Genomic DNA, 20,869 nt, shown 5'->3' with positions numbered 1-20,869 from the left:
GGAGTTGAGAGTTTACACACACACTCCCACATCTATGTAGTTCAAAGCTTATTTGGAGTTTACTATCCTTATGGCTGTAGGGAAGACGCTGTTCCTGAACTCGGGTGTCCCCGTTTTCAGACTCCTATTTCTTCTTCCCGATGGCAGGGGTGAAATAACTGTGTGGACGAACAGGGAGTGTCTTAGTTGCTCGTGACAGGTGTAACTTCTGGTTTATGGACTGTCAACAGCAATCATCCGATTTTGGATCAAGCGGTTTGTTTTACATTTGCCCTTGTTATATATTCTCCAAAGATACTGCCTGAACCGCTGAGTCACTGCATCACTGCATGTCTTTCTTTGGCATGAACCAGCATCTGCAATTCCTTGTTATATGTTGCTTGCGATGACATTTGTGAGCCATTTACAACATCTATTTTTTTAGGAGCTTACACCTGAACAGAGGGAAGGAGCCTTCTCAAACTTCAGAATTTCTCCAGAGACTATTAAACTGCTCAAGGGTATGTGTTTCACTTTGTACAATTGCTTTCTTTCACTTGCGGAGTGCCACTGTGATCTCAGTTCCATGTATGATTTTCAATTCCACCTCTGTTAAACAATGGATATCGTGCGTCTCGTGCTTTTACTTTGCTCTTTGCGAAAGAATGTGGTGAAAGCAGTGTTTCCGTGCGATGATTGAAATCACAAAAGCAGCTTGTCACAGAGCTAGGGCGGCGCGGTGGCGCTGCGGTAGAGTTGATGTCTCACAGCGCTAGAGTTCGGGGTTCGATCCTGACTACAGATGCTGTCTGTACGGAGTTTGTACATTCTCCCTGTTACTGCATGGGTTTTCCCCGGGTGCTCCGGTTTCCTCCCACACTCCACATATGTACAGGTTTGTATGTTAATTAGCTTCAGTAAATTGTCCCTAGTGTATAGGATAGTGTTAACGTGCAGGGTGATTGCTGGTCAGCCTGGATTCGGTGAGCCGAAGGGCATGTTTCCGCGCTGTATGTCTAAAATCTAAAAGCTATGCTGCAAGGCTACAGTGGCTTCGATCTAACTTGTCCATAACCTCCAAGTTGGCATTACTGGCTAGTCCCATTTGCCTGCATTTGGCCCATGTCCTTCTAAACCCCTTCTATCCACATATACAATATATACAGTCATACAGCATGGAAATGGGACCTTCGGCCCAACTCATCCAGGCCGACCAAGGTGCCCCGTCTACGTTAGTCCCATTTGTCTGCATTTTGGCCGGAGATCCAGAGCCCCAGCCACAGGTAGTAAATTCGACCTGCCAATTGAAAGTCCAGCCATGGAAGTCCCGCTGAGGAAGAGATTGGCTGCATCACCTGGCCTCTTTTTTCCCCGGGGAAACGTCCAGGCGGGGTTTCAAGTGCGCTCTCATAATTTGTGCGGATTAAAAGAGGCACCGGATCATCAGTTGCCGGAACATTGGTAATGGACCTATATTGCTGTTGAGTTGCTTCCAGTGTTCTTTGTTAACTTTAAAAGTCGCTTTTAACTTGGAACATTCCCTGCTCAGACTGCAGGAGTACGTGCTGAGGGACGCACTGAAGCTTGATGCACTCAACGCTAAGGCGGTGAGGGAAACCACAGTCTAGGGTCCATCTGCTGCTGCACTTTGGGGGGATGGGTGTGGTGGAGATGCCCCTCAAACAAGGGAAGGGATATCACCCCAAGGGGTCACATGAGAGTCAAGGGTACTGGGTATAATTGTGTTTTTTGGGAACACTACCAAATCTAACACTAATGAATGTATGTATGTATAGACGTGGTGAATGATGGAGGAATTTTCCACATTTCTTGTTTTGAAAATATTTATTATTCTGAATAAAGTTTATAGATTTTTAAAAAGTTTGCGTTTAGCCGAAGATATATTTTTTAACCCGTCGCATGTTGTCTTTGCAATTCCCACAGGCCGAGGGGTGACCCACCTGTTTCCGATACAATCTCAGACCTTCAACCATATCTACGACGGGAGTGACTGCGTGGCACAGGCCAGAACAGGCACGGGCAAAACCTTTTCCTTCGCCATCCCATTGGTAGAAAAGCTGCAGCTGGAGATGACCGACCAAAAGAGGGGACGGCCTCCAAAGGTAAACGTAAACAACTTGCGCCCTATATAAAAGATTGTCTTTTTAATAATTTGCCCAGGGAAAGCATTCTCTTTTTGGTAACGTGCTGAGCATGGCATGGGAACACACTGGGTTCGGATTTTCCCGTTTGGTTTAGTTTCAAGATACAGAGCTGGAAACGGGGCCTTCGGCGCACCGAGTCCATGCCGACCAGCAATCTCCGCACACTAACACTATCCTACACACACTAGGGACAATTTACAATTTTGCCGAAGCCAAAATTTACGTGCAAACTTGTACATCTTTGGAGTGTGGGAGGACACCCGAGTTCCCGGAGTCACATGGCGAACGTACCAACTCTGTACAATCAGCACCCGTAGTCGGGATTGAACTCTGGTCTCTGGCGCTGTAAGGCCGCAGCTTTACCACTGTGCCGCCCCCACTGATTTCTGTAGAAATTTTGCTGATTCTTTTCTCTTTCTGTTTTTCATCCCAGGTTCTAATACTTACCCCGACAAGGGAGCTGGCGATTCAGGTGGCGAGAGATATCAAGGATATCACCAGAAAACTTTCTGTCCCTTGCTTTTACGGTGGAACAGCGTACAATGGCCAAAGTGAGTGCTCGCTATTCAACATACTGACAGTGCTTGTTCTCTTGTCTAAACCGATAAAGAGGTGCGTGCCTCTGGTCTAACCTCGCCAATCGTTTGGGGTACCAAGGTCCTGACAGTATCTCTTACAGTGGTGGTGCACCGCGTTTTGTGGGAAGGACTTGGATTGCAATCCTGGTTTTATTTCTGACTACAACTCCTGCGAATGGGGAATATCCAAACTTTCTGAGAGGCTCCTTGCCGCTGTCATTCCAACTGGGATCATAAATTGGAAGTGGTGGGAAGGAACGAGTCTTTAATATATAATTTTCTCTCATCCACTTCCCCCCCTTATATTCAGTCTGCAGATGGTCCCTACCTGAAACGTCTCCTGCCCATGTTCTCTAGTAATGCTGCCTGACCTCCTGAGTTACTCCAGCACTTTGTGTCCTTTTGCGTATTAAACAGCATCTGCAATTCCTTGTTTCTACATTTTTTTCCTGACCATCTCTTCCAACTTCCTCCCTCCCACACCCCTTCCCCCCCTTCCCTAATGATCAGTCTGAAGAAGGTCCCGTCCCGAAACATCACCCATCCATGTTCTCCAGTGATACTGCCTGACCCACTGAATTACTTATTTTTGGAAACCCACACGGTTGCAATGAGAACGTGCAAACTCCGCACAGACAGCACCTGAGGTCAGGATCGAACACAGGTCTCTGGTGCGAGGAAGAGCATCTGCAGCAGCAAAGCCACTGCGCTGCCCATAGCTTGTATATGGATAATTTAATTGCTTGTATTGTTACCTGTTGTACCAGCGTCTTTGAAGGTTATACAAAACCAAATTTCTAGATGATGTGCTTGTGTTGGGGTGAACATTCCAAAATTGCTTCATTATAACGGGAATCAATTGTTTATCTGTAAGAAGGCCAAATGGTGGTTGTTGTAAAGCACTGTGCTGATCACAGCTCAGTTCACAAATCACAGGTCATTGAATTTGAGGGGGAAAGGGTGCTTGGAGTCACGCAGCTGGTCAGGCAGCATCAGTTGAAGGAATGGACAGGCGACGTTTCGGGTTGGGACCCTTTTTCAGACATGATTGTAGGAGGGGAGGGGAGCGAGCATGAAAGGAGATGCGGGGGCAGGACAAAGGCTGGCAAGTGGTGGGTGGAATTTGAAGTTGCCGTTTGCATCGTCTTGTTCCTGCCCCCCTGGGTGAGAAAGGGGTGTCCAGACCAAGCTCTGATTGAGTTTTACGTTTCAGTGGACAGCATCCGCAACGGCATCGACATTCTGGTGGGGACACCTGGCCGGATCAGGGACCATTTGCAAAACATGAAGATCGACTTATCCAAACTAAAGCATGTGGTTCTGGACGAAGTGGACCAAATGCTTGACATGGGTTTTGCCGAGCAGGTGGAGGACATTTTGGGCACCGCATACAAGAAAGGTGGGTCGCTGCACGTTCCACAAAGCCGCACTTTCCTCTGATCTTTAGACGTTCGAGGTGCAGCGCGGCAACTGGCCTTACGGCCCATCGCGTCCGAGCCAACCAGCGATCGCCCCGTACACTAGCACTATCCTACACACTAGGGACACTTTACAATTTTACAGATGCCAGTTAAACTACAAACGTGTACGTCTATGGAGTGTGGGATGAAACCCACACGGTCACAGGAATAACGTGCAAAACTCCATACAGACAGCACCCATAGTCAGAATTGAACCACGGTCTCTGGCGCTGTAAGACAGCATATCCCCTGATGCGCCACTGTGGCCTCCGGAATCTGATTCCTATTCTGGTGGATGAAAATAGAAACATTGTTTTTATCAGCATTCTGCCTGTAATTAATTTATCGCTTCCAAATACTTTTCTTCCTTTGTATGTGACATGTTAGATTCCCTAATGAAATGAAATGTTTGATTTTTTTTTCCCCTTTCAATAAGATTCCAAAGACAATCCTCAAACACTCCTCTTCTCTGCGACCTGTCCTTCCTGGGTTTATGATGTTGCAAAGAAGTACATGAACAGCAGTTACAAACAGGTCGACCTTATTGGCAAACGGACTCAAAGGGCAGCGACAACGGTAGAAGTAAGTTTCAACCAAGCAAGTGAACCTTGGCAGCCAAGCTGTTTGTAGTTATGGGATGATTTGTGTTGAATTTCTCTTAATTTTCAAACCTGTCTTCTCATCTCTGGAATAACTGCACAATTTGTTCATAAGGTCATTAGTGATAGGTGTAATTAGGCCATCATGCGCATTAAGTCTACTCCGCCATCCAATCATAGCTGATCTTTCTCTCCCTCTTAACCCCATTCTCCTGCCTTCTCCCCATAACCTCTGACCCCCGTACCAATCAAGAATCTATCTCTGCCTTAAAAATATCCTCTCACGTGACCTCCACAGCCTTCTGTGGCAAATAATTCCACATATTCAACTTATTCTGATTAATGAAATTTCTCCTCATCCCCTTCCTAAAACAACGTACTTTCATTCTGAGGATATGATCTCCAGTCCTAGACTCTCCCACTGGTGGAAACATCCTCCACATCCAAGCCTTTCGCTATTCTGTGTGTTTCAACGAGGATTCCCCCCTCCCCCTCATTCTTCTAAATTCCAGCGAGTATCGGTGCCGACAAACGCTCATCATAGGTTATCCTACTCATTCTTGAGATCATTCTTGTAAACCTGCTCTGGATCCTCTCCAGAGCCAGCACATCCTCAGATATGGTGCCCCAAATTGCTGGCAATATTCCAATTGCGGCCTGTTCTCCACAAATATGTAACCTCTACATCCAACATGGCCGAGAGGCTTAAACATTCCTTGCTTTCAGACTGAACTGGTTGCGCAGATGGTAGTAAGGGTTTAACAAAATAATACACCTCTTAACAGATAATTTGAAAGAAAAATACATGAACATTTAGGTGCTGAAGTACTTTTTAAAATGTTCGGATATTTGCTGCATGATTATTCATATATTTTTAAATATTCGTGCAAAAACATTCAGATATTTTTGGAAGTTACTATAGATATAGTGCAATGCAATTTATAGTATTCCACTTCTCTTTAAAATACACCAGAAAGCACCCATGATCAGGTAGATATTTAGCTAATTTATACAAGGTTAATAAACTTCCATTGAGGAACAACTTGAGATCTTCAAGCAAACCTTTTGTCCAAGCGCTTAGAATTCTTCCATTCGTTCACCTATATTGCAGGGACAATGAAAGGCAAAAAAAAAAGATACAAAATGCTGGAGGAACTCAGTCAGTCATGCAATATCTTTGGAGAACATGATTTTTTTGTTTAAAGCTTTAAAGTTGAATTATATGCAGCCTGTAAAATTCTACTTTTCATTGGAAGAACTTCAACATGGTACTGAAACCCAAGAGGTATTGTTTTAAAAAACAAAAAAAAGACACAGTCCTGGAGTAACTCAGTGGCTAAGGCAGCATCTCTGGAGAACATGGATAGATGAGGTTTCAGATCAGGACACTTCTTTGCACTGACCCTTCTTCAGATCCAGAGTGTGAAGAAGTGTCCGCATCTTAATCCTCACCCTTCCATGTTCTCCAGAGACGCTACCTGACCTGCTGAGTTACCCCAGCACTCTGTCCTTTTGTGTAAACCGGCATCTGCAGCTCCTCGTTTCTACAGGTACATCCGCACCTGCTTGTGTGTGCCGTGCTTACTGCTCTGTGATACGGAGTGACGTTTTGTCTGTTTATCATTAGCCTTGCCTCAAATCCCCACTTGTCTCTCCCTGCTAGCATCTGGCCATTACATGCCATTGGTCACAGCGGCCATCGGTCATCGGTGACGTCATCCAGGTGTACAGCGGCAGTCACGGGCGGACTATTGTCTTCTGTGAGACAAAGAAGGAAGTAAACGAGCTGGCGATAAACAACTGTATAAAGCAGGTACCATATATTATCCTCACCGAGGCAGGGCGTTATGCAGGGCCACCAGCGATTTTCCAGCAACTGGTGATCCGGCACCTCCTTTAATCTGGACAAAACTACAAGAGTGCACGTTGTGTATAGATGCTTTCTCCACAATAAAGCCTGCATTGATTAACATCTTGTTTGAGTGGTCTCCAATACCGAAACCAAATATTCACAGTGAAAACACTTAGACCACGTGGTGCTTGTTCTACATCGAGCAAATCTCCCCCCCCACCCCCGGGTTTGTGGGTTAATTGGCTCCTGTAAATTGTCCCCAGTGTGTAAGACAGAAGTGGTGTAGGGGTGATCGGTGGGCCGAAGGGCCTGCTTCCACGAAGGTCTACAGATCTATATTGCAGTGTTGCATAGCAAAAAACTCCACTGTTGTTCACACGGCCCTGGAGGGGAATTTCTCGCACGTAGAGCTGGAATAGACGCACTGGGCAGAATTGCCTTCTCCGTGATAACCTTTCCATGGCGATATGTGGAACTTGCCGACTGCAGGAGTGGAGGAAAAACTAGTGAGAAATTGTCCGATTCTTATTCCAGCTTGAAGCTTGGCAGTTCCCCAGCAGTTGGTGCAATGTAGAGCAACAAACACCACTTGCTCTCGGCGTTTTGACTCTGAATATTTGGTATTGGGGAACCACTAAAACAAGGTGTTAATCGATGCAGGCCCTCAGACTATTTCTCTCTTTAATTGGACTTTACTGGCTTTAACTTGCACTGAACATTATTCCCTACATCATGTATCTGCACACTGGACTCGTCAGCAGGCAACAAAATCTTTTCTCTGCACCTCGGTACACGTGACAATAAACTAAACTCGAACGCTCCATCCACTCAGCATGTTACATCCTCGCCTTTCTTCCTCCCCCTCCAACCACGCTTGTGCTGTTTTCTCCAGGAAGCTCAGTGCCTGCACGGGGACATTCCACAGAAGCAGAGGGAGATCACGTTGAAGGGGTTCCGGGACGGCAGCTTCGAGGTCCTGGTCGCCACCAACGTGGCCGCCCGTGGCCTGGACATTCCTGAAGTCGATCTGGTCATCCAGAACTGCCCGCCGAAGGTGAGTGGTGCAGCTGATCGGGGAGAAAGGGTGGCCCAGCGGGTAGAGCTGCTGCCTCAATGCCAGAGACCTGGGTTCGATTCCGACCTCGGGTACCGTCCGTGTGGAGTTTACAACTTCTCTCTGTGACCACATCCCAAAGACATACGGGTTTGTAGGTTATTTGGGTCTTTGTAAAATTCCCCCCAGGGAGTGGATGAGAACGTGAGACAAATGCAGTGTGAGCGGGTGACTGATGGTTGCCTCCGGTCTGTGCGCTGAAGACCCCGTTTCCATGCTGTATTTCTACATTCTAAATAATTCATTCACTTCTGCTGGTGAAATATTAGATTACGAATTATCTTGATTTCTGCAAGCATTATTGAATGTCATTCCTGGCGATCTCCCCTGACCCCATCTCTTTCCACCTATATTCTCTCTCTCTGACTTTATGTTTCACTCCATTTCTTTCCCCAATCTGACACCCTCTTTGGCTCCTTTTCATCTCGCCAAGCTTTGTCCCACCCTCATCTCTTCTCCAGCCTTCTCTTCCCCCACCTACTACGACCAATCTGAAGAAAGGCCTCCAATCAAAATATTGCCTATCCATTCCCTGCACAGATGCTGCCTGATCTGCTGCAATCCTCCAACACATCGTGTTTTGCTCAAGATTCCAGCATCTGCAATTCCTTGTGTCTCAAGTTGACCGAATTGGTGTTAATTTCCAACTGCATAAATGTCACAAGTTCACATTTTGCCTCGTTTATTTTCCTTATTAATTCCCAATTCACGAAATATTGCTATTCTCAATTAGTGTTGATCCATTTGATTGATCGACGCACTGGCCCCAGCATCTACCATTCAGGCTGTGGTCCACTTGGACTTTAGCGGGGAACATAATGATTTATGTTTCTGTAACAAGTTTGAATCCTGATATAGCACACACGAGTGGCTGGGTTAATTAAGCTAGGACCATTTTGGTTTCATGAGTGAAGTTTAGAGATACAGCTCCGAAACAGGCCCTTCGGCCCACTGTATCTGCACCGACCAGCGATCACCCCGACACTGGCGCCATCCTACACACTCAGGACTATTTACAATTTTACCTATGCAAATTAACATTCAAACCTGCACATCTGTGGAGTGTGGAAGGAAAGCGGAGCACCCGAAGAAAGCCCATGCGGTCACGAGGGGAACGTACAAGTACTGTACAGACAGCACCCATTGTCAGGATTGAACCCGGAGCTCTGGCGCTGGAAGGCAGCAACTCTACCGCTGCTCCACCGTGCCGCCCACGAGTGTTGAGCATTTCCTCAGTTGACTTCTGCAACAATGTTTTTGAGGTGATTCAGTTCCTTTGTATCATTTTTTTTGGATGGAGATTTTCTTTCTTCTAACTGGGTAGCGCAACGATAGAGTTGCTGCCTTACAGTGCCAGAGATCCTGGTTCGATTCTGATTACGGGTGCTTGTCTGTACGGAGTTTGCACCTTCTCCCCGTGACCCTGTGGGTTTTCTCCGAGTTCTTCGATTTCCTCCCACACTCCAAAGACGTACAGGCTCGTATGTTCATTGGCTTGGTATAGATGTATATCTCTAAACTAAAACAAAACTTTTCCATCCCCTGATTAAGGACGTGGACTCGTACATTCATCGTTCCGGGCGTACTGGTAGGGCCGGGCGAACTGGGGTCTGCATCTGCCTGTATCAGCGCAAGGAGGAGACCTCTCTGAGAACCGTAGAGGTGAAAGCTGTAAGTGTTTAATGTCAAGTGTATTGTATGAAGGACATGGGAAAGTATAGACACAAAGTAGTGAAGCAACTCAGCGAGTCAAGCTGCATCTCTGGAGAAAAAGGATGGATAGCCTTTCGGTTCGGGACCTTCTTCAGACTCGTCGGAACAAATTCTGAAGAGGGGCCCCGACCCGCAACGTCATCCATCCTTTTTCTCCAGAGACACTGCCTGGCCCGCTGAGTTACTCCACCACTTTGTGCCCTGTTCAAGATTCCAGTATCTCTGCTGTGTCTCCAAAGCGGTTATTTTTAACATGGCAGATATCGCCATCAAAGCTCTTATTTATGTTATGGAGCTTTTGTGCTTGATTTTGTCTCCCAGCGCTTGACCCTGTGATATCTGAATCTCTCTTTCTTGCATATCTCGAGTCGATCGCTGATCTTGCAGAAATCGTCAAGCTGCCACTGCTGAGAGTTATGGTCTGTGGTTGGCTTCAGCGGCCCTGGTTCACCTCAACCCCCTACCCTTCCAGTCCGCCTGCCTCCCCTCTGCTCAATAACATCGCTGTATTTTGTTGAATCAGGGCAGTTCTGTGCAACGCCATGCAAGAGCCAGGTTAGGATGATCTAGTCATCCTGTGCCGCACCCACAGCCTGCAGAACAACTCGTCACTGGATGAAGCCGGCCTAAATTAAGCTTGGTTATCATGTTCGAGAGGGTGGTGTCTACCCCACGTCCCCTCTACCTATTTCTGCCGTCTAACCCTCCCACTCATCCCTCCTCTCAAATATTTAAGAAACCAAGATTGCTTCAAACCTACTTTAGAACTTAGAACCGTGCTCCACAGAAACGGGCCCTTCAGCCCACAATGTGCACCGAACATGATCTCATCTGCCTGCGCATGATCCATCTTCTTCCATTCCCTGCCCTTCCATGCGCATATCTACAAGACTCTTTAACGCCACTATCATATCTACCACCCCAGGCAGTGCATTCCAGGCACCCCCACCACTCTGTGTTTATATAAAAACATTTTTAAAACCCATGCCCCATACACCTCCATTAAAATGTAACCCTCCCACCTTATAGCCATGCTCTCTAATGTTGGACATTTTCACTTGGGGGCGGGGGGAGGTTCTGATTATCTACCCTATCTATGCCTCTCATTTTACATACTTCTATCAAGTCTCAACCTCCGATGTTCCAGAGAAAACAATCCCAGGTTTATCCAACCTCTCTCTAGCTGAAACCTTCAAATCCAGTCAGCATTCCAGTGACCTTCCTCTATACCCACGTACCTTTTCCTTAGTAATTCGTGGCTTTGGTGGGGAAGTAGGGCATCTGGGGGGGGGGGGGGGGGGGGGAGGAGTCTTAATTCAGCAAAGGAAAGTGCAGCACTTGAGTTTGCCGTTTCACAGACTTCTCTGATCTCTGCTCTGTCCCAAAGGGTTTGAAGTTCAAGCGTGTGGGAGTTCCAACGACCTCCGACATCATCAAAGCTTCCTGCAAAGATGCCATCAGGTGAGCTAAACTTTCGGATTAATTGATATTTGAAGATTTCCTGAATCGCGGCTGCCAACACCGGCATAGAACTGGCAATGTTTAGATGACTTGGACCGAGTCCGCACCGACCAGCGATCCCCGCACACTAACACTACCCTGCACAAACTAGGAACAATTTACATTCATACCAAGCCAATTTACCTGCATGCCTGTAAACATAGAAACATAGAAATTAGGTGCAGGAGTAGGCCATTCGGCCCTTCGAGCCTGCACCGCCATTCAATATGATCATGGCTGTATGTCTTTGGAGTGTGGGAGGAAACTGAAGATCTCGGAGAAAACCCACGGGGAGAACGTACAAACTCCGTACAGATAGCACCCGTAGTCGGGATCGAACCCAGGTCTCCGGCGCTGTAAGGCAGCAACTCTGTGCTGCCGATGATGGGAACTAACGGGAAGGATTGAAGGCGGCAAACATTGGGATGGGAAAGAAACTGCCGTTGAATGTTTGTGTTGGAAAAAAGCACTGGGGCCCAACAAGGTGAATAGATCCAAGCACTGGAGGGTTTGAACATTATGGGTTGGAGTGGAAAGAATGAAATCCCAACCGCGACCTTTCACCGTTCCGTTTTCTCCAGAGATGCTGCCTGACCTGCTGAGCTACTATTTTGTGTCTGTCTTTGGTATAAACCAGCATCTGCAGTTCCCTGAGCGAGCTGCCAGACAGGGTTGTTCAGGCAGGTTCTAAACCAACATTTTAGCTTTGGTTTAAAGATACAGCATAAAATAGAGGCCAATCCGTCCGTGCCGACCAGCGACCCCCCATACACTAGCACTATCCTACAGACTAGGGGCACTTTACAATTTTTACCCAAGCTGAATTAACCTGCAAGCTAAGTCTGGAGCGTGGGAGGAAACCGGAACACCCGGGGAAAACCCATGCAGTCGCGGGGAAAATGTACAAACTCCGTACAGAGCACAATAATCAGGGTCAAACCCAGGTCTCTGGCGCCGTAAGGCAGCAACTCTACTGTTGCGCCACCGTGCCGTCCTGACAAAGACTTTTGAACATATACATAGATATGGAAAGTTTTAGTGGGATATGGGCCACATACAGGCAGGTGGGACTAGCGTAGATGGGGCATCTTGGTCGGCATTGGCAAGTTGGGTCGAAGGGCCTGTTTCCAAGCTGTGTGATTCTATGATAGCTGGGCTGAACAGCCTGCATTTTGACCGCACCAACATTCTCCATGAAACAATGTCAGACATGCCCATCCAACCCACGTTGGGTTGAAGAGAATTTCAGGTTTGCAGAGAGAACCAAGTCTCCATGACACACCAGCCAGTAGAGTAATGAAGCGTGGCATACGTGCATGTTTGACTAGATTTATACACACTCCGGTTGGTGTGATGGCCCTCTAACCTTAACTGAGAACAGGGTTGACAATGATGGTCTATTAGCCTCCATGTCTGAATAGAATCACAGTCATATAGCACTGAAACAGGCCCTTCATCCCAAGGAGTCCATGACCAAGATTCCCCATCAAACCAAGATCCCACAGACAAATGGGACTTTTATCCACATCCCCCTAAACATTTCCTATCCATGTACCTGTTCAAGTGTCTTAAATACTGATACTCTACCTGCCTCAACTGCTTCCTCTGGCAGCACGTTCCACATACCCTCCACCCTATAAGTGAAAAAGCTGCCCCTCAAGTTCCTATTAAGCCTTCTATTAAAAGAGTCTGCTAAAGTGTTCCGATCCGAAATGGCACCTATTCCTTTTCTCCATAGATGCCGCCTGACCCCCTGAGTTACTCCAGCATTTTGTGTTGATCTTCCTATTAAATCTTAACTCTCCTGGGATAACCATTCCCTATAGCTCAAGTCCTGGCAGCGTCCTCGTAAATCTTTCCTGCACCCTTTCCAGCTTAATGTTAAGATTCAGCTTGCAACATTTGCACCGATGCATGTTCAACCATGCATTATTGGAGTGCCGTATAGGATTGGTTGGTTGATTTAAAAGATACAGCATGGAAGTTGGCCCTTTGGCCCACCGAATCCATGCCAAGCGGTAAGGAGATGGGGTGGAGAGAGGAAAATAGATCAGCTGTGTGGAATAGACTCGATGGGTTGAATGGCCTAATTCCTCTCCTTTGTCATGGTTTTGTGATCACCCACTCACCCTATTTCTACATTATCTTACTTTCGCATCCACTCCCTACACACTCGGGGCAATTTACAGAGCCCCATTCACTGACAAACATCTTTGGGATGTTGGAAGAGACCCACACGGGTCACAGAGTGAACGTGCAAACGCCACACTGACAGCACCCGAGGTCAGGATGGAACCCGGGTCTCTGGCGCCGTGTGGCAGCAGCTGCGCCAGCGTGCCGCCCTTGTGCCAGTGTGGGAGATCTAGTAAGCGAATGGCAAGTCGAGTGGGAGAAAACCTTCATTCTGGTGCCTGACTTCTTTTCACGCTTTGGGGTTGAAAGGTCCTTGGATTCCGTTCCAGCGTCCGTGAGTGAACATTTCCACGCCGCGGCCGAAACCCTGATCGAGAAGCGAGGAGCGCTGGAGGCCTTGGCTGCTGCTCTGGCGCACATTTCAGGAGCAAAGAGTCTCGATCAACGTTCTCTCCTTAACTCGGAAAAAGTAAGTATTGCTGCATCTTCACAAAGTTCTTTGTGAATCGGTTAGTGATGCAGTGTGGAAACAGACCCTTCGGCCCAATTTTCCCACAGCAACCAACGTGTCCCAGCTGCACTAGGCCCACTTATCTGCCTTTGATCCATATCCCTCCAAACCTGTCCTATCCATGTACCTAACTAACTGTTTCTTAAATGTTGCGATAGTCCCAGCCTCAACTACCTCCTCTGGCAGCTTGTTCCATACACCCGCCACCTTTTGTGTGAAAAAGTTACCCCTCGGATTCCTATTGAATCTTTTCCCCTTCACCGTAAACCTATGTCCTCTGGTCCTCGATTCGCCTACTTTGAGCAAGAGACTCTGCATCCACCCGACCTATTCCTCCCATGATTTTATATAACTAAGTCTCCTTAGCATGGTCTTCAGTTCCCATTCAAGGCGCAGCGAACCATCAAAAGTACCAGTCTGGGTATTACATCCAACACGTTAGTTTAGATTAGGGACACAGCATGGAAACGGACCCCACAGGTCCCACGCCAACTGTAGATCGCCTATTCACACCAGTTCTATGTTATCCCACTTTCTCATCAACTCCTTGCACACTAAGGACAATTTTGCAGATGGCCAATTAACCTACAAACACACGTGTCTTTGGGATGGGGGAGGAAACTGTAGCATCCAGAGGAAACCCTCGCGCTCAGAAGAGAACAGACGTCTGAAGAAAGGCGCAAACCAGAAACATCACCTATCCATGTCCCGCAGAGATGCTGCTTGACCCACTGAGTTATTCCAGGAATATGTGTCTCTTCATGGATCTTGTATGTTTCAATCCCCAGCTCATTTTTATATAAAAGCTTGCGGAAATAAGCCGCCCATTCCAGCTATTAGTTTAAAACGTCTCTGAACTGCTTGAAATACCTTTCCTTAAATAAGGATACCAATACTTTACCCAGTTCTTAAAATTGGCCCAAATCAATGGCACTTTATTATTGAGGCACGACTTCTTACAGATTACAGATAGCCTTTATTGTCATTCAGACCGAAGTCTGAACAAAATTTCTCTACTCGTGTATTTGATTTCCCCTTGCAAGAAACCACAATGTTGTTTGTAACAACGTTGTTGGCTGGATGACCTTTACTAATTATATGCTGTCCTTGGCTACCAGCCTTTTGTAAATCATGCACTAGTTCCACAGATTGACATTAACCAAATATTCTTTTAAATTCTTTTTCCTTTCAAAATGGATAATTGCACCTTTTCGCACATTTCATTCCATTTGTCAGATTGCTGAGATCTCATTCAATCATCGACATCCCTCAAATGGCCGCTTTTGTAGGAAGGAACTGCAGATGCTGGTTTACACTGAAGAAAAAGACACAAAATGCTGGAGTACCTCAGCAAGTCGGGCAGTATCTATGGAAAGGTGGCGTTTCAGGTCGAGACCCTTCTTCAGACTGAGTCTGGGAGAGTGGAACTCTGGTACATAGAGTGGGAAAGGACTGAACAGACTAGAGCCGCCACCAATGACCCAGGAAGGGTGGAACCCACAGAGATGCTGCCTGGCCCACTGAGTTACTCCAACGTTTTGTGTCTATCTCCAAATGGCCGCTTCACAGTTTGCTTGATGCCGATCTTTATGTCTTCAGCAAAGTTGGAAATTGTACCTTCAGTGTCTTTGTTCAAGAGATTTTTATGTCCTTAAGGCCCCAGCACCGGTTCCGTGTGACACACCCTTGGTTGCATCTGGACGAGGAGATAAGGGCCTATTTATGTCTGGTGTTTACTGTCAACCAGCCAATCTTCTACTCATGATAACATGTTCCCTATTATGTCATGTGCTTTCATTTTCCGCAATGACTTTCGATATGACACCTTATCAAATGCATTCAGGATACATCCACTGGTTCCTCTTCATCCACAGCACATGTTACTGCTTGAAGGAACTCTTGTAAACTAATCCAACATTATTTTCCTGCCACAATACGATATTGCGTTTAAGAGGCTTTTAGACCAGCACATGGATATACAAAGAAAGGAGCGGTGTGTATAACATGCAGGCAGAGGAGATTCTTTTAACTTGTTGTCATGTTTGGCACAGAGGTTGTGGGCCGAAGGGCCTGTTCCTGTACTGTACTGTTCTATGTTGAACTATGTCTGATTTTTCTAGGTGCTCAATGATATCTTTAACAACATTTTCCAACAATTTGCCCAGAAACTATGTTAAATTGTTTAACAATGTTAATTTATCGATGTTAAATTGAGTGGTCTGCATTTTCTAGTTCCTTAAATCCCTCTTTTGTTTTGAACAAAGGGACTCCATTTTTGATATATTTTCCAGTCTTTCCCGAATCTAACCAAGATTGTTTATTTAACAAGTGTAGGAAGCAACTGCAGATGCTGGTTTATACTGAAAACAGACACCGAATGCTGGAGTAACTCAGCGGGTCAGGCAGCATCTGTGGAGAAAAGGAACGGGTGACGTTTGGGATCAGAACCCTTCTTCAGTCACTTTGTTCCCCTTCTCCGGCGATGCCGCCTGACCCATTGAGTTGCTTCATCACTTTGTGTCTATTGTCTTGTATATTTTATAAATTCTGTTTGCAGTTTGCCTGTCAAAGCGCACCATTTTATCATTGACCATATTGCTGTTAATTTGCTATTACATTGATTTTGCAAATTCACATGTGGCCTCATTTTGTTTTAAATATTCCCAAAATCTTGAGATTGTTCAATTAGTGATGCTGAATCTTGTTGGCTGATACAGCATCTACTTTTCAGGAACTTCACTGACCACCCTCCACAGTTTGAGTTACTTTTATTCTGTGTTTCGGTCAGTTTATCTGCCCTGCCCATTACATATTACCTGACTCTCATGTTCTTCTTAATTGTGCCTTGTACACGGCACCTAGTCAAGTTCTTTCATTAAAAGTCCTGCAGAGTTACTCCAGTACTTTGTGTAAGATGGGTCCCGACCCGAAACGCCACCTATCCATGTTCTCCACGATGCAGCTTCTGTTGCTGAGTTACTCCAGCACTTGGTGTAAGACGGGCTCTTGATCCGAAACGTCACCTATCCATGTTCTCCAGAGATGCTGCTTGACCTGCTGAGTTATCCCAGCACGTTGTGTTGGACGGGTCCGACCTGAAACATAATTTATCTGTGTACTCCAGAGATGTTGCCTGACCCGCTGAGTAATTACAGCACTTTGTCTCAACTCGAAACATCATTTATCCGCGTCCTCCAGAGATGCAGTCTGCCCAGTTGAGTTACTCCAGCACTTTATGTCCTTTTATGTATTAAACAGCATCTGCAGTTCTTTGTTTCCAGGATGAATAACTTGGATAACATTTCCTGCGTCAAATATATTTTTCATAACGAATAAGTAAAATTGTGCTCATTGAATGTCTGTCTGTGTGGCTTCAGTGAATTGAATAGTAACGTATGTTCTTGTCTCAGGGGTTTACAACCATGATGCTGGCGTGTTCAATAGAGATGCACAACATTGGCTTTGCATGGAGAGGACTGAAGGAGCAGCTGGGAGAGACAGTGGAAAATCAAGTGAAGAGGATGCAGTTCCTGAAGGGCAAAATGGTACATTGGCAATGTTCTGTCACATTGACAGCGTTATACTTTTGAAGCTACATTTAGTTTAGTTTAGAAATGCGGCACGGAAACGGCCCTTCGGCCCACCCGCCGATCAGCGACCCCCGCACCCTAACACAATCCTACACACACTGGGGACAACTTGCGATATCGCTAAGCCAGTTAGCCTACAAACCTGTACGCCTTTGGAGTGTGGCAGGAAACCCGGAGAAAACCCACGCAGGTCACGGGAAGAACGTACAAACTCTGTACAATCCGCACCTGTGGTCGGGATCAAACCCGGATCTCTGGCGATCTCTGGCGATGTAAGGCAGCAACTTTACCGCTACGCCACCGTTCTGGCCTTGCCCAAACTAATAGCTTTAAGCTTATTGTAATCAGCTCGGGATTCTGCAAACATTGCTAAAAGCCGTACGGTTCTTTTTTCAATGATTCACTAGTCATCCATTTGACAGGATATCTGGGGATTTGTGGATTAGTTCTAGTGCATTGATAGATCGCATTCAGAGGTCTGGGACTATGGTGCATAATAGTCAATCCAGCCTGTCCTTCCTGCTCGCGAGCCATCAGCATGCCATTGATAAGACTTAGACATAGGAGCAGAACTAGGCCATACGGCCCATCGAGTGCTCCGCCATTGGCTGATCTATATTTCCCTCTCAACCCCATTCTCCTGCCTTCCTCCTGTGACCTTTGACACCGTTACTATTCAATTACCCATCAACTTCCATTTTTTAAATAATATAAAGACAGACTGAAAACATCTTCAAAGCAGGTAGTTTTTTGTACTAAATTAGGATTTTTAAATTTTTTTTTTAAATGTGCATCTCCTTAATGTAACTTTACTTTTGAGTGTTAGAGGGATACAGTGGGGGAAACAGGCCCTTCAAACTTGCCCACACCGGCCAATATGTCCCAGCTACATGAGTCCCACCTGCCCACGTTTGGCCCGTATCCCTCCAAACCTATCCTATCCATGTACCCTTCTAACTGTTTCTTAAATGTTGGGATAGTCCCTGCCTCATCTACCTCCTCTAGCAGCTTGTTACAAACCCCCAACACCCTTTATGTGAAAAAGATACCTCTCAGGTTCCTATTAAATCTTTTCCCCTTCACCTTAAACCTATCTCCCCTGGTCCTCAATTCCCCTACTCTGGGCAATTCTACCCAATCTATTCCTCTCGTGATTTTATACACGTCTATAAGATCACTCCTCGTCCTCCTGCGCTCCAAGGTAGTCTACTCAACCTCTCCCTATTGCTCAGACCCTCCAATCCTGGCAACATCCTCGTAAATCTCTGCACCTTTTCGGGCTTGATAACATATTTGCTATAAAACATGGTGCCCAGAACTGAACACACAAGACTCTGAATGCGGCCTCACCCACGTTTTATGTAACTGCAACATGACCTCCCAACTTCTATACTTGTTTGTTAAAATAAACCACATTTCATAAATATAAGCACTGCTGATGTGGATCATTACCAGAAACAGTGGTTTATAATGTCTTTGTCGTTCCTTGGTGGAATGTCATCCATAAGGAGCAGATGTATTTGACTAACACTACATTACTTTTTTATTTTAGGGAGTGTGCTTTGATGTCCCTGAAGATGCTGTGGAATCTTTGAAGGTACATTTTGCTGTTCCGTTTGTAGAGCTTGATCAGATGAAAGAGTTCATCGTTTAAAGCACTTCAATGAAAAATATTTCCTTTCAAACCTAAGCATAGAAAATAGAGTTTTCAAGAAGGAACTGCAGATGCTGGAAAATGGAAGGTACACAAAAAAGCTGGAGAAACTCAGCGGGTGCAGCAGCATCTATGGAGCGAAATAGGCAACGTTTCGGGCCAAAACCCTTCTTCTGACTGAAGAAGGGTTTCGGCCCGAAACGTTGCCTATTTCCTTTGCTCCATAGATGCTGCTGCACCCGCTGAGTTTCTCCAGCTTTTTTGTGTACCATAGAAAATAGATATCTATTCAGAACTGAACCCTGCTGAACTTTAACTAAAAGGAAGATGATGCACACGCTGGAACTCTGAAACAGTGGCACTGTGGCACTGCTGGTAGAACTGTCTCAACGCCAGAGACCCGGGTTCGATCCTGACCTCTGCTGTGTGTGTGGAATTTGTACATTTTCTCTGTGCCCACGTGGGATTCCTCTTGGTGCTCTAGTTTCCTGCCTCATTCCAAAGATGTGCGGGTTTGTAGGTTAATTGGCCTCTACAAATTGCCCCTGGTGTGTAGTGGGGATAACACAGAACTAGAGTGAACGAGTGGTCGGTGGGCTGATGGGCCTCATTCTCTGTGCTGGGGTCTCCTTTAGACTTTAGAGATACAGCATGGAAACGCCTTTGTGCCCTAACTCAAACACGGGTCTCTCGTGCTGTAAGGCAGCAACTTTGCTGCCCCCAGTGGGAAACTTTGATTCTGCTGTGTGGGGATGTTTTATGTTAAATTCTATAGTGTGTGTTCTTTATACCCTTTCTGGCTTAATCCCTTCCCTTCACCACCTCCAGTTTATATTCCAGTTGGAATATTTTGGAGGACCCAAGAACCAAGGATTACTATAGAGTTTTTGCTTTACTACCGCTGTGCCACTTTGCCGACCCGCTTTGTAAGGGAGTCAGTTTACGGGGAGAAGGCAGGAGAATAGGGTTGAGGGAGAAATAGATCAGCCATGGTCGAATGGCAGAGCAGACTCGATGGGCCGGATGGCCTAATTCTGCTCTGGTGTCTTTTGATGGCCTGGTTCTGCTCTGCATCATAGTCTCCTGCAAGGTGGGTCTACTCCGCACTGACGACATTGAAACCTCTCTCCTGCAGGGAAGCTGGCAGGACAGCCGCCGATGGACGCTCAGCGTGGCGGACGAGCTGCCCGAGCTGGAGAATGACCGGAGGGAGCAGGAAGGCAACTTCAGGAGGCACGCCAATTGGAGTCAAAACGGCAGAGGCATGAAGAGGAGTTACAACAACGCATACAGAGGGTGGTGATGGAGGCCAGGCGCCTTGTCCCAGACCGAATGCTTTTAAATAACTCCTTGCAACGACACCTTGGATGCATCGTGCCGTGCCGAGCTCTGCTGGGCCCAAGGACCTTTGAATTCACGGGACATTGGCAGAAATTGTTGGATAACAGCTATGTGGTAGATATGAGGGTCAATTACCGGGATGCTAGGTTATAAAGATATTAAAAAGTGTTCCTTTAACTTTGGAAGTTGTGTGTCTTCATTAAAGCAGCAGCAGCTAAGGATTGCCCTCGCATCTGATGTCTGCGCCCCTGGAAATTATCGCTGAAGGATAATGTCTCCAGCATCATGTCCGTACTCGCCACGGGACAGCCGGGGTGCACTGGAGCTCATATTCTGCTTGGGCAGCTTTTGACCCAACAGTATGAACATTGATTTCTTCAATTTTGGTAACTGCCACTTCTCCCTCCCATTTCTCCCACACACATCCCTCCCTCTCCCTCCCCTGTGACCCATCTGGACTTGCACCTATTTCTCCCCACCCCTTTCTCCCCCTAACACTGCCATTTTCTATCCCCCTCCCCTGATTCCTGCCTGGACTCGCACCTTCCCCTCGAAACACCTGGAGCAAGTTTTTTTTTACATAGACGTGTGCCTGGAACACGCTGCCTGTAGGGAGGTGGTGGAGGAGGCAGAAACAATAGTGGCATTTAATAAGCTTTTTGATAAACACATGGGCATGG

General features: G+C 46.4%; 1 protein-coding gene across 2 annotated transcripts in view; it reads left to right on the top strand.

Moving 5' to 3' along the window:
* The window catches only part of ddx21 (DEAD (Asp-Glu-Ala-Asp) box helicase 21), a 30,025-nt gene extending 9,659 nt beyond the window's left edge, over positions 1–20,366 (top strand). For both annotated transcript variants that reach the window (XM_055647313.1, XM_055647312.1), the window contains exons 3-15: positions 425–500; positions 1,924–2,102; positions 2,578–2,695; positions 3,936–4,121; positions 4,619–4,764; positions 6,445–6,594; positions 7,526–7,687; positions 9,299–9,418; positions 10,848–10,921; positions 13,403–13,562; positions 17,015–17,149; positions 18,747–18,791; positions 19,984–20,366. In XM_055647313.1, the coding sequence (XP_055503288.1) occupies positions 425–500; positions 1,924–2,102; positions 2,578–2,695; positions 3,936–4,121; positions 4,619–4,764; positions 6,445–6,594; positions 7,526–7,687; positions 9,299–9,418; positions 10,848–10,921; positions 13,403–13,562; positions 17,015–17,149; positions 18,747–18,791; positions 19,984–20,151 (1,719 nt within the window). In that variant the 3' untranslated portion in view covers positions 20,152–20,366. The remainder of the gene's footprint in view (positions 1–424; positions 501–1,923; positions 2,103–2,577; positions 2,696–3,935; positions 4,122–4,618; positions 4,765–6,444; positions 6,595–7,525; positions 7,688–9,298; positions 9,419–10,847; positions 10,922–13,402; positions 13,563–17,014; positions 17,150–18,746; positions 18,792–19,983) is intronic.
* The last annotated feature ends 503 nt before the right edge of the window (positions 20,367–20,869 follow it).

Source organism: Leucoraja erinacea, chromosome 15, assembly GCF_028641065.1.
Source record: "Leucoraja erinacea ecotype New England chromosome 15, Leri_hhj_1, whole genome shotgun sequence".
Classification (NCBI taxonomy): domain Eukaryota; kingdom Metazoa; phylum Chordata; class Chondrichthyes; order Rajiformes; family Rajidae; genus Leucoraja; species Leucoraja erinaceus.
Note: the sequence above shows the minus strand (reverse complement) of the source record. Positions and strands in the feature narration are given on the sequence as shown.